Genomic DNA, 15272 nt, shown 5'->3' on the forward strand with positions numbered 1-15272 from the left:
CTGATTCTTTCTTCTAATCATCTAAAAGTTTTGCTAATAATTATTGTTTTATGCTGATGATGTTAAAAGATAAAGTATTTACTTATCTATAAAACCAATACCAAAATATAAATTCACAAGATACTAAATGTTCTTCATTTCATTTAATTATTAATTTTGAATTTATAAAATTATTTTTTTAGGAATTGTCATAATTTCCTTATTCTAGTCTTATGACTTTATTTTAGAATAACTATGAATTTATTCTCATATTATTTTGACTTTATTTTCATACGATTTTATTTTCTTATTAATCTTTTCTGATAAAATTATAACTTTTCTCCGATCATTTCGACTTTGTGGTAAAAATTAATTTATCATAAAATCACAACTTAATTCTCATATTTTCTTTGTCGTTCCACTTTTTCCTTGTAGTATTTGGACTTTATTGTATAATTTTATTCTATTAATGTTAATTTATTATTATAAAATTATGACTTTATTCTTCTATTGTCGCACAACGTGATTCCCTTCATACTGTGACTTTATTCTCAGAATGAAGGTTGACATCTTCCTCTGTTAGTGACAGCCGGACCTTTCCCGCCTGTTTTCCAGAACCTTCCGTCAGAAGCTGATCTTCCTCTTCCTGTGTGTTTCAGACGGCAGCTGCGAACAGGACGGCCAGATCTACACCAACAACGACATCTGGAAGCCGACGCCGTGCCGGATCTGCGTTTGCGACAAGGGGAGCGTTCTGTGCGACGACATCCAGTGCGACGACGTGACCAACTGTGAGAAGCTGTACATCCCGGAGGGCGAGTGCTGCCCCGTCTGCCAGGGCGACTCGCCCGGCACCGGCGGCGGCGGCGGCGGGACGGGGAGCGTCGGTGAGCTGCCTCCGACAGGAAGTCGCTCCTACGGCGCTTCGCTAAAACCTCAAAACGAGCAAAACTGACGTCTGATCACTTTTAGCTCCGAGTTGAAAATATTCAGGGGCCATTTTTTCTTTTTTTTCCCCCCAATTAAAAAAATACATGTTCTTGTGAATTATTTTCCTTTTACCTGCAAAACAATCAATAAAACATGTAATATTTGCCTTAACTTTTTAGATCTGTTATTTTCAATTTTTTAAATTTATAAAATGTTTTTAGTTTTTCCCCAGAAAAGAAAAGAAAATGTTCTACAAATTTTGCTTCATTTGTCCAAATATAATGAACATCTGTGGCCAAGTTGGTTTTTAGTAAAAATCCACTGGATGTTTTTTACGCAACTTATTATTAGGTTAGAATAAATAATAATAATAATAATAATAATAATAATAATAATAGAAGCCAACTAAAGAAAGAATATTTCTGTTGAACATTTTATGAAGATGTAAACTTCCAACGGAAAATATCATCCTAAAAAAATTACAAAACTTTGTGCCACACAAACTAATCCAGGGGCCACAAACGGCCCCCGGGCCACACTTTGGACACCCTGTTTAGATCAAACAGGCTGGCCACAATAAATCAATCCATCACCTGATAAATAATGTCCAGTTGTGTGATTTATCATTTTTCTCTTCAGTTTGGTGTTTTGGTCTCAACTTTTGAAAATTTGTTCATAACTCATTTTATTTGTAGTTTCTGTTGTTTTATTTATTTTGAATATTTAAAATGTTTTCCAGTGTTAAATGTTTGTTAGAATTTAAAATTTATTGATCTTTGAGAATGTGTTCTTGCATTATTATTATTATTATTATTATTATTATTATTATTATTGCATTATTGCCATTATATTACTAGAAAATTATCTAAAACATTATCTGTGTGATAAATGATAGTAATATTATAGTTTACCACATTTTTTACTATTTGAAACAGTAGTAATAAATATTTCACAATTTTACCACAAAATATAATAATAGTAATTAAACTTTGAATCCAAGTTGCCCAGCCCTGCTGAAAAGTGTGGCATGCTCGTTCAACATCTTTTTATTTTTTTTTTTTTTATTTTGACAGATTATAAGTGAAATGATTTTAAATTGTCCTTTAAAAAATGGCTTTTTCAGACTGTAGACTTTTATCATCTTGTGTTTGGAAAGAGAAAAAAAAAGATAAATTATATAAATGGAAATTATTGAGCTCATTTTAATATTTCACGTGATTAGTTGACTTATTGATTATTGCAACAGGCCTTCTCATTTGTAAAACACTTCTTTAGGACACCAGTTAAATTGAGTTATTTGTGTCACTGAACTGCACAAATAACATTTAATCTTATCTTCATCTTTTATCGATGCTTTCAGTGGAGAAAATAGAAAAACAAACAATCCCAACAATATGGACAGTTTGGGTTTTATCATAACAACATGACAAATTATTTTCTTGGTAAGATTGCGGTAAATGATCAATTTAGAAAATAAAAACCTGAACCATCTTTGCTGATCTGAAATGTTTTCTCTGTCCTGCAGGCGGAGGCAGAATTTACAAGGTAAGGCAGCGTTTCCTGCTTCGTGTCGCCCGCCTGGCGCTGCCAGCGTTTCTCTGACGTTTTCTCTCTGCGTCCTCAGGGTCAGAAAGGAGAACCGGGAGAGGTTCCTTACGTGAGTAGAGCTGCACATCTCTGAAGCGGTTCTGGTTTCACAGATCTAACGGGTTTTTCTCTGCAGGTGACGGGGGTCCGAGGCCGACCTGGACCCATGGTGCGTCACTCCGCCTCTCCGTTACGCCCAAACATGTCACTTCCTGCTAAGCTCACCCTGTTTTCATCTGCTGGTTTGAAATGCTCGTTTTGTCTGACAGGGGCCGCCGGGGCCACCAGGACACAGAGGACCTCACGGGAACAAAGGAAGACCCGTACGTCTGGTTCAGGAAAACAAAATCAATCTGAAGTTTCCGTCATCGACATGAGAGTCACATTGATTTAAGCTTTTAACAGCTTAATTATTGTTCTTACCTGTAATAGTTCTTTGAAGCAGGTTAAATTATACACAGACATTCATACAAAGCGGTGGTGTTCAAAGTGAGGTTCGTGGGCCATTTGCAGGCCTTGGCAAAATTTTGTGTGGCCCTTTTTTTAACTTTAAATGGAAAATGTTACCTGCAACCCAGCATATTTTTCTTTTTTAATTGTATTTTATTCCTAAAAACAGACCTGGGTCAGTTAGCTTCAAACTAACCATTTAGTTTGAAACTAAGTATTTAGCTTGCTAACTAAATATTTAGCTTCAAATTATATTTACCTTGCTAGCTAAGTCAGTATTTAGTCTGAAACTCAATATTTAGGTTAAAGCTATATTTAGCTTGCTACGTAAACATTTAGCTTGTACTCTAAATATTTAGTTAGCAAGCTAAATGTTTAATTTGCCTCAATAAAATTTTTTTGACCGCAAACATCTAAAGTGTTATGCAAAGGTTTAAACAGACATTGAACTATTTCCCAAGTCAAATATTTAATTTGGATCTTAATATGTTGTTAGTTAACTAAATATTTAGCTTGGTAACTAAATATTTAGCTTGGTAACTAAATATTTAGCTTGGTAACTAAATATTTAGCTTGGTAACTAAATATTTAGCTTGGTTTAGTATGAAGCTGTGACATTTATAAATTAATAACCTATGGCTGAAATATTAAGCCCCAATTTTTGTCTCTTAGGAATAAAAAAACAAAATTATAGCTGTTAACTTTTGACAGTGTAACTTAAACGGCTCCTCATAGCGAAGTGTGTTTGATGTTTTAGTTAGTAAAAATGCTAAAGCATGGTAGCTCCACTGCTAGCGGATTGATGCTGCCTGTTTTATATCCCCATCCTGACTTCCTGGTCGTTTTAGTTGGTTTTAAACTTTTAACGACCTCTGACCTCCTGATTTTTAAGTGTTTGTGAAATCATCTTGAAGTCATCTGGTCAGCTGTTATTGGCTCTGAGATTAAACTCTGGGGTGATTTTAATGCTAGTTTCAGAATAATCCCACAAGCTGCAACCCTTTCCACAGCAGAACAAATGAATTGTCGAAACTCCACAAACAATGTGAGGTTCAGCTCCATTTGTGCTTCAGGTTTTTAGTTTATCCAAACCAAACAAACAAAATTAGATCAGTGGGATCAGACCAAGTCTGGCAGCTCTGACTTTTATTTCCATGTTTCAGTTTGATAAAAACATTCAGCACCAGAGGAGAATCAGTTGGAGTCGGTCTGAGTCCGTCTGTTTTACTTTAAAGGGACTGCGAGGACCGGCAGGGTTTGATGGAGAGCCGGGTATTCCGGGTCAGCCTGGAGAGCCGGGACCTCCGGGTCCCCCATCACACCCGGGGGTGAGAGGAGCCGCGGCGTCTGAACAGCTCGCAGCTGGAAGCAGCCTGATCTAACCTGAAACGTGTCGTCTGCAGGGGCTGGGAGCACACATGGCTCAAGGAATGGATTCAAAAACAGGACCGCATCACATGCTGAGTGGAGCCAGGGTAAGAACCGGCCCGGGGGTTATGGTTCCACATGGAGAACATCAGCATCTGGTTTCTGATGTCGGCCTTCTGGGCCCTCAGAGGGGAAGTTGTTTGGTTTGCTGTTAGGGTTAAAGATCTGGAAACTTCTCTAGATGGTGAATATTTCTGACTTCCTTCAACATAAAAGGTCCAGTTGTGAAAACCAAGTAACCTGCTGAGCTGCATCTTTTACAGAAAACAAGTCATTACTTTTTGGATTTACATATTTAACATGCAAATTTACAAAATTAGGCATAACAATGACCACTAGATGGAGACAAAACACCAAGAACATGAAAACCTTTAAAACATGAATTGAACTTGTTTCCCCTGTCAGACAGGTTTGACTGGAGACCAAAGTTTCAACAATAGTTACATTTTCAGTTGATAGAGTTTACTTTCCTTTGAGCAACCTGTTCCCCTCCTGGCCTGTGGGGGCGCTGCACCAAGAACCACTGAAGGAAACGACACAAAAACCTCTGAAGACACTGAGAGCAACTTCCTGTTTCACCAGATGGAAACAAGATGGAGGCGTCAGATTTTAGCGGTTGGAGGATTTCTCTTTAGTCTTTGGCTAAAGACCAGGAGCCATTTCTGCTGCTAGCGCTAGGCTAGCACGTTAGCGTTGGTTGTGTTTACCCAGGATGTCCTGCGCTGTAGTCCACTTCCTGCTTTTGGAGCGATCTCTGGTCCGCTTGGCGTTCACTTCAACCAAACCAGACCGAGGTTTAGAGGACCAGAGGTCAGAGGTCAGAGGTCAGTTAGCGTTCACACCCCACAAACTGAACTGGACTTCCCAGACAAACGGACTGGAGTTGGATTAAAGTGGACTAAACCGGACTGGTGTGAACGCAAACGTAGAGACCATAACCCCGGTGAAGCTGAGACTCGCCCAGTTCATCTCTGTTGAACTTTACAAGGTAAAGGAACGGTGAGGAGGTCTCTCATGTTGGGGGGAGATCGGAGCAACTCTTCACGATGAATTGAGTCCCTTTGGAGGTTTTCCAACCATGTTCCACTGCAGAGATGCCTTGGATCTGACCCAGAGTTTACTGGCGGAACTGTATTCTGGATCACTCTGTCCCGTTCTTCTGAAACTCCTTCAGCCTCGTAAACACCTTTTTTTTCTGAGAATGATCTGGAGGTTGGAAGGTGCCGGAGGCGGTGCTGGCTCGGCTCTAACTCTGTGACGTTTGCATAGTTTCAACGTGAATATGAAAGTTTTCTCCAGGTACTCCAGCTTCCTCTCACAGGAAAAAACATCCATATTAGGTTAACTGACAACAATCTGTTGGTGGATTTGTCTCTGTGTTAAACCAAACTATTGACCAATGGATAGATGTTATTATTAAAAGTTGAAGAAATAAACCAAAGTACCAAGTGTTGCATGTTTCTTGCTGGTTTTTTAGGGAGATCATTTGGGAACGTTCAGCTGCAGCACCATAAATATGAAGCAGCTCCTGAAATTTATCCTTTGGATGTTTGTTTCAGGGAGAAGCTGGAGCCAGAGGCCCAACCGGACCAAACGGCTCACCTGTAAGTCCGTCTCCTACCTAATGATCTCTGCATGTTCGCTCTGTTTCTCCTGAAACCTGTTAATCCTGCCTTGACAGGGTCACCCTGGACCACAAGGACCTCCCGGAGAAGTTGGTGATCCTGGTCACATGGTACAAAGACCTTTTTCTAACTTTCCTGTGTACTACAGATCAATCATTCATTGTGATATTTTAATGTCATGTTTTTGCTTATCAGGGTTCGCCAGGGCAGAGGGGACCGGAGGGCCCGCCAGGAAAACCAGGCGAAGATGTGAGTGTCTGCAGCGTTCGAGAACTTTAACCCTGTTGAAACATTTACAATAACACAAAACAAGTGCCACTTAATGTTGAATATGTCTTTGAGAAAGGAGCAGAAACATTTTGTCTTTGTAACTCTGCAGCCATAAACTCAAAATAAACTCAGTGAAATCTAGAGAGCAGAGATGGACACTCTGCCTCGTTTCCTCTGAGCGGATCGACGTGGTTCAATAATTTACGGTCCGCCGTTTTCAGGAGTTGGACTCTCACAGGGCAGGTAAAGTTAAACCGACACGTCTCACTCTGTCCTCTCATCAGTGGACGGTGTTGGTTGGACACAGTCAACAGACACGGGTACCTGAAGGTGTCGTAGCTCCACCATCATCCTATTGATGAACAACTGAAGTTTGACCAAGAATATTTAAAATGTAAACAGACAGAATAGTGAACCAAACCGCACAACTCAGTGGAAACGAGGCATAGTTCTGCTCTGCCAGCACCACTCCAACCTACCAAGGATGGTTTTTATGATGAGATATTAAAACCAACCAAACCCTTTGAGCAACCTGTTCCCCTCCTGGCCTGTGGGGGCGCTGCACCAAGAACCACTGAAGGAAACGACATGAAAGCCTCTGAAGACACTGAGAGCAACTAAATGTAAACAAAATGGAGTGTCGTCAGATTTTAGTAGTTGGATGATTAGTTTTTTGTCTTTGGCTAAAATCTATGAGCTGTTTCTCCTGCTAGCGCTAAGCTAGTCGGTTTGTTCTGGCTGTATTTACCCAGGATGCCCTGCGCTTGAGCGGTCTCTGGTTCGCTTGGTGTTCACATTCAAACTGCACCAAAGTTCACTTCAGCCGAACCGAGACGGAGGTTTGTAGGCCGACCAGAGTTTGATCAGCATTCCCCAACCAAACCGAACTTTGACTAGGCAGACAGACTGGAGTTGGATTAAACAGGAATGGTGTGAATGAACCCTAAACAGGGACAGAAATGTCAACTGTCTGCGTGGAAAAACAGGTTCATCAAAAAGGTCCTGAACTTCCTCTGAGGAAAACATTTCTTGGAGGTGAAAGGTCAAGCCTGATGTGCTTCATTTGCATAAAAAACACAGCTTACAAGCTGATTGTCTGATTTCAGGTTTATTTACCTCACAGAAAATGTTTGGCTCTGGAAGTACAAGTATTTAAAATATTTAAAAACACAAAAAGAACAAAATGGATTTACTGTAAAATAATGGAAAATGTTACAGTTTATTTAAGCCTGGTATAAATGAGAACTAATTATAGAATAACACTTTCTAAACTCATTAAACATTCCTGCATCTCCTTAGATTGTAAATGTCTTTTCTCATCAGGGAGAAGCTGGCAGAGCAGGAAATTCTGGAGAAGTTGGATTCCCTGGATCCTCGGTAACTTTGGAGACAACAGAGTTTATTTGACTAAAATCTTCATTTCCCATAAATAATCTCACATTTCGTTCATATTTAGGGACCAAGAGGGTTTCCTGGAACGCCCGGTCCGCCCGGCCTGAAGGGCCATCGAGTGAGTAACAACAAACTTTAAAATGATTTTATTAATCAAGGCGTTCTAGAAATGGATTCGGTTGATTTTCGTTTCTTCTAGACGATTGTTAAAAATCTGATTAACATTGAATTTGTTTACTGAATTCTCTGTTTCTGGCCTTTAGGGTCACATTGGGCCTCTTGGTCAAAAGGGTGAAACTGGAGCTGTGGGATCCAAGGTAAAAAATAATCTTATCGTTTTCTGAAGGTTTGAAGATTTAATGACAATAATGAGAACAATTTGCATTGGCCATTGTTTCCATGGTAACTATCCATTTCGCTCTGTGGAAACTTGAGGTTTGCTTTCAGCAGCAGATCTGATGTGTCGTGGTTATAGCGCCCCCTAAATAATAAACTGCATTTTTAAATTAATTTATTTAATTAAATGATTAAAAGTGTTACTGTTCATTATTTAATGAGATATTTGAGGGTACATTTATTTATGGCCTTTCACACCTCATGGGTCACATCATTGTGATGCTGAGAATCACTTCTCGACCTGCGGTTGACGTCCCGCAACCTCCCCAGGGGCCTCGACCTCCGCTTTGGGAACCCCTGGCCAAGAGGTTGATTATGAAATTGTCACATCAAATTAGGTTTATAAAAACTAAGTTCTGTTTGATATAATGGTGCTAACATCTAAAGTCTGAAAATGTTTTAACTGGAGCAGCAACATAAATGGAATCAAATTTTTCATTATACAACAAACTGCCAGGAATCCGTCCAACTACACTGAAATAATTTGGAAAGACAGTACAATAGGATTTATTTTCAGATTTATGGACTCATCTGAGTGTCATCTGCGTAGAATTGATCAAATAATTTTATTCCTGCCTGGTATTCAAACCAGGCAGGAACAGAAATAGAAAGGAGTCGAGGAGTAGTCCCTGAGGCACGCCTCGTACCCACTGAACCGTCATTAAGACTGACAGAGACGGTGTGTTGATGCTGCATCTTTACTGAGCAATAAAAGGAGGTTTATCTGGTTTTTTTAGGGGGCTACAGGCCCGCCTGGCCCGATGGGAGGACCGGGACCCATGGTGAGTTAAAATACATTTTGTTTTTCTTAGAAGCATAAAGCATGAAAGTGTAAATTTAATGAAATCACTTTTATGGATGGGTAATTTATTTGTGTTTAACTAACAGGGTCCTGCTGGAATGCCCGGAGAAAGAGGCCGGCCCGGACCTGGTGGAGTGGCAGTACGTCTCTTCATGCTAACTTTTACTTTTATTAGACACTGAATTGTAAAAATAACACTCATAAACATGAAACTCAATGTCTCTTAGGGGAAGCGTGGCATGCCTGGCAACATCGGGAAACCTGGTCCACTGGTGAGTGGTTAGACTATTTACCAAACAAAACCATGCCAGATAAAAGCAGCTGGCATTTCTGAGGCGTGATTCCAACATTACAATCATTCATCTTTTTTATCCCTCCTGGCCAGCAGATGGCGACAGTTTACTGGTTTAAGCAAAAGCAGTTGTTGTCAAAGCAAAGTACTAAACATTTTCAACTTTAGCTAAATTGCTTTAGGATTTATCTGGAAAAATAAATGTAGGGAAGCTAAGTGCGCTAAATGTTTTCAAAGTTAGCAAAAATGCTGGACACTTTAGTGCATTGGTGGATTAGCAGGAGTGTGCTAACCACTGCTAACCTGTTATCAAATGGATTGCCCTCATGTGTCTGAAAGACTTATCAGACAGAAAACGTGTTGTGGCACCTTTGAGGTTCATTGGTTTGAATTTTCGTTTGTATGATAAGAAATTCCTGAGCCTTTTGTGAATAACAGCAACGTTTCTCAGAATCTCCTTGGAAAAACATTTTCTTCACCATGTTAAGACAGTCCATAAAGCCAGTTTTAGGTCAGGCTTTTGTCTGTCTGCCATCCTAATTAATAATTTCATCAGTATAACTCTGTAATATTCTCTTGTCTGTCGGACTTCAGGGCCCGTTGGGTCTCAGCGGTCCTGCTGGGTATCCAGGAGGCCCGGGAATGAAGGCAAGTACAGAAACTCACTGAGTTTCATGACAACATGCCACATACAGACTTCATGATGCTTATTGTACATGGTGGTCGTCTTTCACAGGGTCAGCCTGGTCCCACAGGGGTCAGAGGTCCAGAAGGCCCTCAGGGTCAGAGAGGAGAGACCGGTCACCAAGGCAGAGCTGGACCAGTTGGACTGAGGGTCAGCATCTGGCATGTCTTATACTGCAGCACACAGAGAGGGCATTAAATGGATGTAATGCTGTTAGCAGACATAACGTTAGGAGCTTTGTGTTCACAGGGACCCATGGGTACAGATGGAGGCCCAGGAACCAAAGGACCAGTGGTGTGTAAACGTTTTTCAGCTCCAACTGAGCTTCATTCTTTACTACAAACCAATCAACCAACCAACCAACGGGTCTCTCTTCACAGGGTAACTTGGGTCCACAAGGTCCAGGAGGCCACCCTGGACCGTCCGGCCCACCAGGACCACAGGGAAGCACCGGTCAGCCTGGCATTAAAGGACAGGGGGTGAGCTGACTCTAAAGTTTTCACCTGTTTCTGGACCTCTGTTAAATCTCCACTCATGTTAATGAGACTGACCTCCATCCAAAGGGAGACGTTGGAGTTCCCGGTTTCAAAGGTGAAGCAGGACCAAAGGGAGAACCGGTGAGAGTCCATTGAAAAGAAGCGAATTACCTGAGCCTGATGAGCAGTTTTCTAACGTTCGGATCCGTTCTGGTTTGTGTTTCTGTCTTTGTTAGGGTCCACCAGGTTCCCAGGGAGTGATAGGACCCCAGGGTGAGGAAGGAAAGCGAGGATCGCGTGGAGATCCCGGCTCGGTTGGCCCTCCAGGGCCCGTCGGTGAGAGAGTGAGTCGCCATTTTGTTCACAACAGTACCTTGTTCTAAATAATCCCATAATTTCACAACAGGGTTTTCAAAAGTCCTAATTTTTTACTCATGTTCACATTCACAAGTTCAAATCCTTCTTACCAAATCGGTCCATCCATGACCTTTGGTCTGATTTTGAACAGGGATGTTGACTGAGACCTTCTCCTTCCCCCATTGGTTGCTAAAGCTAAAGCTGCCAGGATGAGCTAGCATAGACGATGTTGGTTAACTCTCATTGGTCAAGACAAGTCCACCTGTTGACCAGAGCTGCTGGTCTGTTCAGGACCAGCTGCCCAGAAAAGTCTTCCTTTGGGATTATCAGGTGCCTGAGTGAACTCTGGACTGATCTGAACCCTTGTCGGTTTTTCAGGGTTCTCCTGGAAACAGAGGTTTCCCTGGTGCTGATGGCCTGCCAGGACCTAAGGTATTGTACATTTGCTGTGAATATTTCTGTCTTATTTTATCTGATTCATATAACTAAAGAGTAATCCCCTCCTTTTGGAAAGGGTGCTCAAGGAGATCGTGGCATTTCTGGCCCGCCGGGCCCTAAAGGTTCTCTAGGGGACCCGGGCCGTCCAGGGGAGCCTGGTCTACCAGGTGCAAGGGTAACACAAGAGCTGTCTTTTACCTTCAAACTGCTGGATCTCACCTGTTGGTTAAATCTTACTGGTTCTGTCTGAGGAATCACTACTTTTTATTTGGTAAATCTTCCACAGGGTCTTACTGGCACCCCAGGAGTCCAGGGGGCAGAAGGCAAGCCAGGGCCACTGGTACGTCACTTACTCACTGGTTAGCAGGGCCGACTCAAAGCCAAAATCACAGATAGATGTTTAAATGTAGGATTGGCTCAGTGATTAACATGTCTGCAAATTTATCATTTTATCTCAGTAAGCTTTATTTTAATGTTTCTCCTTTACGTTTTTCCATACACCATTTTTTTAGAATACCATTTTTACCTTTTGTATTTATCTTGTAATATTACTTAGTTTCTATATTTCTGTGTTTCCTGCTAACATGCACATTAATCCCTGCATTATGTTTGAATTGAATGAGGCTGTTATGCAGAACATGGCAACAGTAACCTCCATTAGCATCATTAGCTTTAGCAGCTAGCTTAAACTGCAGCAAAATCAGCAAATCAACATTTCTATCAATAAGAAACGTGTTTGGAGGTAATTAGATATGAATCATCTGTAAGATTGAATTTATAAACAATTATGATTCCCCAATTCACAATAAAAGCTCTTTTAATTTACTTTAGAATAAACAATCTAGTTTACATACAGAAATATCAAGTCAGTTCAGTAAAATCACACAGAGAGATTCTAAGTCAAGTGTTTTATCATAGTTATAAAACAAAGCAGTCAAGTTAGACTGGAGAAAGGCACACGATAGCCTTGCTAATCATTAGCATCTTTAGCTTTTGGAGTTAGAATAAGTTACATTAAGTTCAGTTACCTAGCGGGATTATAAAGCAGGATAACTTTATAAAATAAGTTTTAACAGATAGAAATTTACCAGTGGATTAAATTTATCCATACTTTTGGGAAAACTACACATCATATCTAAAGTTAGCTAATCATTAGCACCTTTAGCTTTAGTTGTTAGCATGAGCTGCGTTAGTGCAGTTACACAAAAGGAGTCAACTTTGTAGTTTTAACAGATATAATTTTACCAGGAGATTAAATGTATTGTTCCTTCATTACGTTCATACTGAAGGACCACAAACGCATCAACATTGTTGAGTCTGGTATCAACAATGACGATGCTAGCCGTTAGCATGGTTAGGAAACAGTTCATGTAAAACTTTACGCTCTGGAGCTATTTTTATTTCACTGTCTTTAAATTTACTTTGAAGTTTTGATTCTCTGATTAAAATACGCGGTGCGTTGTTTTTAGGGTCCGTCCGGTGAAGACGGACGTCCAGGCCCCGCAGGATCGATTGGTAACAGAGGCCCAGTGGGAACCATGGGGGCCCCGGGCCCCAAAGGTTTCAACGTAAGATTGCTTCTCCTTCATTTTTACACATTTCAGCTAAAATCTCATTTTGTTTCTGACTTTAAATATGTTTTTCACATAAAGGGTGATCCTGGAAAAACAGGCGAACAAGGATCTCCAGGAGTTCTTGGTCAAAGAGTAAGTCATTTCCTCCAGCTTTAACTAGGCCGTTTACCTTCTGTGATGAACTTATTTGTCACTTTGCCATCAGGGACCTCCAGGAAAAGATGGAGAAGTTGGCCCTGCAGGCCCGCCCGGCCCGCCTGTACGTATCGTTATGTGTTATGAACTTCATGCATCATTTCTAGACCTAAAAAATGACTTTTGTTGACCAAAGGGCCCCGCAGGAGACAGAGGAGAGCAGGGGCCGCCTGGCGTGAACGGATTCCCGGTGCGTTGAGTTTATTTTCTCTAAAACAAAACCTTCACAGCATCCTAGAGATATAAACTGGACGAGAACGATCTTCTTTTTTATTGTTTCATCTCTTATTTATTTGTCTGTAGGGTTTGCCAGGAAACCAAGGGCCCCCCGGAGAGTCTGGTAAACCAGGTGACCAAGTAAGTCCAACAAAAATAACATTTTTATCCACAAGGTTTCTAGTCAGTAACTCACCTCTGTGTTGCTTTCAGGGCATTCCTGGAGAAATTGGTCCACTTGGTCAAATTGGACCGAGGGTCAGTGAATCTAAATGATCTAAAATTATAAAATCTAAATTGATGTTTAGATTAAATGATGGTGTATCTTCCAGGGCGAGCGAGGAATCCCTGGAGAGAGAGGGGAACTGGGTGCATCCGGCCTGCAGGGACCCAAAGGGATTCCTGGAGCGCCAGGTCCAGACGGACCAAAGGTAGCACCACTGATCCAAGATGGCTCCTTAAATCTGGTGTTTTTGAGGAAATTGCGATCTGAATAAGTTTAGAAAATCTCTCGTTCTTCTGTTTCCCTTATTTTCAAAGATGTAACAATAACACTTTATCATCGGCATGGAGGGAACAGCAGGAAACAACAACATATGTTTTTAAAACTAAAATAAAATCACAACTTTAATCTAATTACTGGATGTAATCAGATTACTGTAAAAATCAAGTTTTCAGTTAAAAACGTCGTTTAGCTTCAGTTCACTGAGAATATACATCATCAATCCAAAATGTGGCTGCAGGGCAGTCCGGGTCCGCCCGGCACGCTGGGAGACGTCGGTCCTCCTGGTCTTCAAGGGATGCCAGGAGAGCGAGGAATCTCTGGACCTCCTGGGCCCAAGGGTGATCGGGTGAGTTCCTCAGAGCCAGGTTCTTCCCTGGAGGAGGATGAAGAAGGAAGCAAACGGTTTGTTTTTGTGGTTTCTGTTCAGGGAGCCATCGGTGAGAAGGGATCAGAAGGTACGCCCGGAAACGACGGAGCAAGAGTGAGTTCTTCCTCCACCGAGTTTTCCTCTGCCTCAGCCCTGAACAAAGGCGTTTAAAATAAACTGATGATGGATCGGTGCGGCTCACGGCTTGTCCCGGCTCGTCTGAGCCGACGGCGCACTGCTCTGGATGAGCTGACTGTCTTTGTTCCCTCCACAGGGAGCGCCCGGCCCCCTCGGCCCAGTAGGACCCGCCGGACCCAGTGGAGAAAAGGTTCACCTCCTGTTTCATATCTGATTTTAAATGTTTTGTTTTGTTTTGTTTTGTTTACACATTTGTTCTAAAAACAGCCAGGTTTTGGCATTAAGTCAATGTTTTTTGGTGTCTGGATGTAGAAACACTTCAAAACCTTCCAAGTTGTAATTTCACAACTAAGTTTTAAAAATGTTTATACTAATACTATATTAATGAACATTTACATGTAAATACAGGAGATTACAGCCAGATGGCTAATCTCCATCTCCAGTCCCATTGGCAGGTTGATGTTAAACTGGGTTGCCAGATCTGGCTGATAGTAAATTAACTAATAAGTGCAATAACATTTTATTTAAAGTGTGGCACTTTTCTGCCACACAGTGGGAACTATTTGAAATAATTTTCCTCTGAAACCTTTTTAAAAATCTGATGAATCTTGTTAAAAGCAGCTTAAAGTTTAACAACCGACACAAAATTGTATTTTTTCCGGCCCAACATGTTGAAAAGCCACCCAATCTGTCAATAGGGCGTTAAACAGGCACTGCCCTTCACCTAGCAACCCCAACCCATTACCTAGCAAACCCAGCAGAGTTCCACCCCGTTACCTAGCAACCCCAGCAGAGTTCCACCCTGTTACCTAGCAACCCCAGCAGAGTTCCAGCACATTTTGTCAAAAAGAGGTCATGTTTTGTAGCCCGTAGATTTGTCCTAGCCTGTTCATGATCGGTCGTATTTAAAGGTACAGAGTACATTAAAGGTCTTTACTGTCAGTGAATATGTGACGACTTTCCAGGGGGAACCCGGACCCAAAGGGCCAGCCGGACCTCCAGGATCCAGAGGAACTCCAGTACGCTGACCATTTTTTATCTATGAATACATGTTATTTCAGATAATTCCAATCAAAACTTTGGTTTTTTGCAGGGATCGAGGGGCGACCCCGGTCCGATCGGCGCTGTTGGGTTCACCGGACCGCAGGTAACTAACCTTAATGTTCGTCG

The 15272-nt window shown here is 41.4% G+C and overlaps 1 protein-coding gene across 1 annotated transcript in view; it reads left to right on the forward strand.

The window, feature by feature from the left end:
* The window catches only part of LOC106904961 (uncharacterized), a 41206-nt gene that overhangs the window by 18965 nt on the left and 6969 nt on the right, over positions 1-15272 (forward strand). The window contains exons 2-38 of the mRNA XM_088003270.1: positions 639-866; positions 2435-2454; positions 2534-2566; positions 2633-2665; positions 2766-2819; positions 4182-4274; positions 4350-4421; positions 5934-5978; positions 6056-6109; positions 6195-6248; positions 7593-7646; positions 7726-7779; positions 7925-7978; positions 8795-8839; positions 8946-8999; positions 9087-9131; positions 9746-9799; positions 9888-9986; positions 10086-10130; positions 10217-10315; positions 10400-10453; positions 10549-10656; positions 11048-11101; positions 11184-11282; positions 11394-11447; positions 12577-12675; positions 12760-12813; positions 12887-12940; positions 13013-13066; positions 13180-13233; positions 13306-13350; positions 13425-13523; positions 13836-13943; positions 14025-14078; positions 14239-14292; positions 15068-15121; positions 15196-15249. Of these exons, the coding sequence (XP_087859396.1) occupies positions 639-866; positions 2435-2454; positions 2534-2566; positions 2633-2665; positions 2766-2819; positions 4182-4274; positions 4350-4421; positions 5934-5978; positions 6056-6109; positions 6195-6248; positions 7593-7646; positions 7726-7779; positions 7925-7978; positions 8795-8839; positions 8946-8999; positions 9087-9131; positions 9746-9799; positions 9888-9986; positions 10086-10130; positions 10217-10315; positions 10400-10453; positions 10549-10656; positions 11048-11101; positions 11184-11282; positions 11394-11447; positions 12577-12675; positions 12760-12813; positions 12887-12940; positions 13013-13066; positions 13180-13233; positions 13306-13350; positions 13425-13523; positions 13836-13943; positions 14025-14078; positions 14239-14292; positions 15068-15121; positions 15196-15249 (2441 nt within the window). The remainder of the gene's footprint in view (positions 1-638; positions 867-2434; positions 2455-2533; positions 2567-2632; positions 2666-2765; positions 2820-4181; positions 4275-4349; positions 4422-5933; positions 5979-6055; positions 6110-6194; positions 6249-7592; positions 7647-7725; positions 7780-7924; positions 7979-8794; positions 8840-8945; positions 9000-9086; positions 9132-9745; positions 9800-9887; positions 9987-10085; positions 10131-10216; positions 10316-10399; positions 10454-10548; positions 10657-11047; positions 11102-11183; positions 11283-11393; positions 11448-12576; positions 12676-12759; positions 12814-12886; positions 12941-13012; positions 13067-13179; positions 13234-13305; positions 13351-13424; positions 13524-13835; positions 13944-14024; positions 14079-14238; positions 14293-15067; positions 15122-15195; positions 15250-15272) is intronic.

This window comes from Poecilia mexicana, unplaced genomic scaffold (assembly GCF_051168715.1).
Source record: "Poecilia mexicana isolate PSO_F unplaced genomic scaffold, ASM5116871v1 scaffold_2, whole genome shotgun sequence".
Classification (NCBI taxonomy): Eukaryota; Metazoa; Chordata; class Actinopteri; order Cyprinodontiformes; family Poeciliidae; genus Poecilia; species Poecilia mexicana.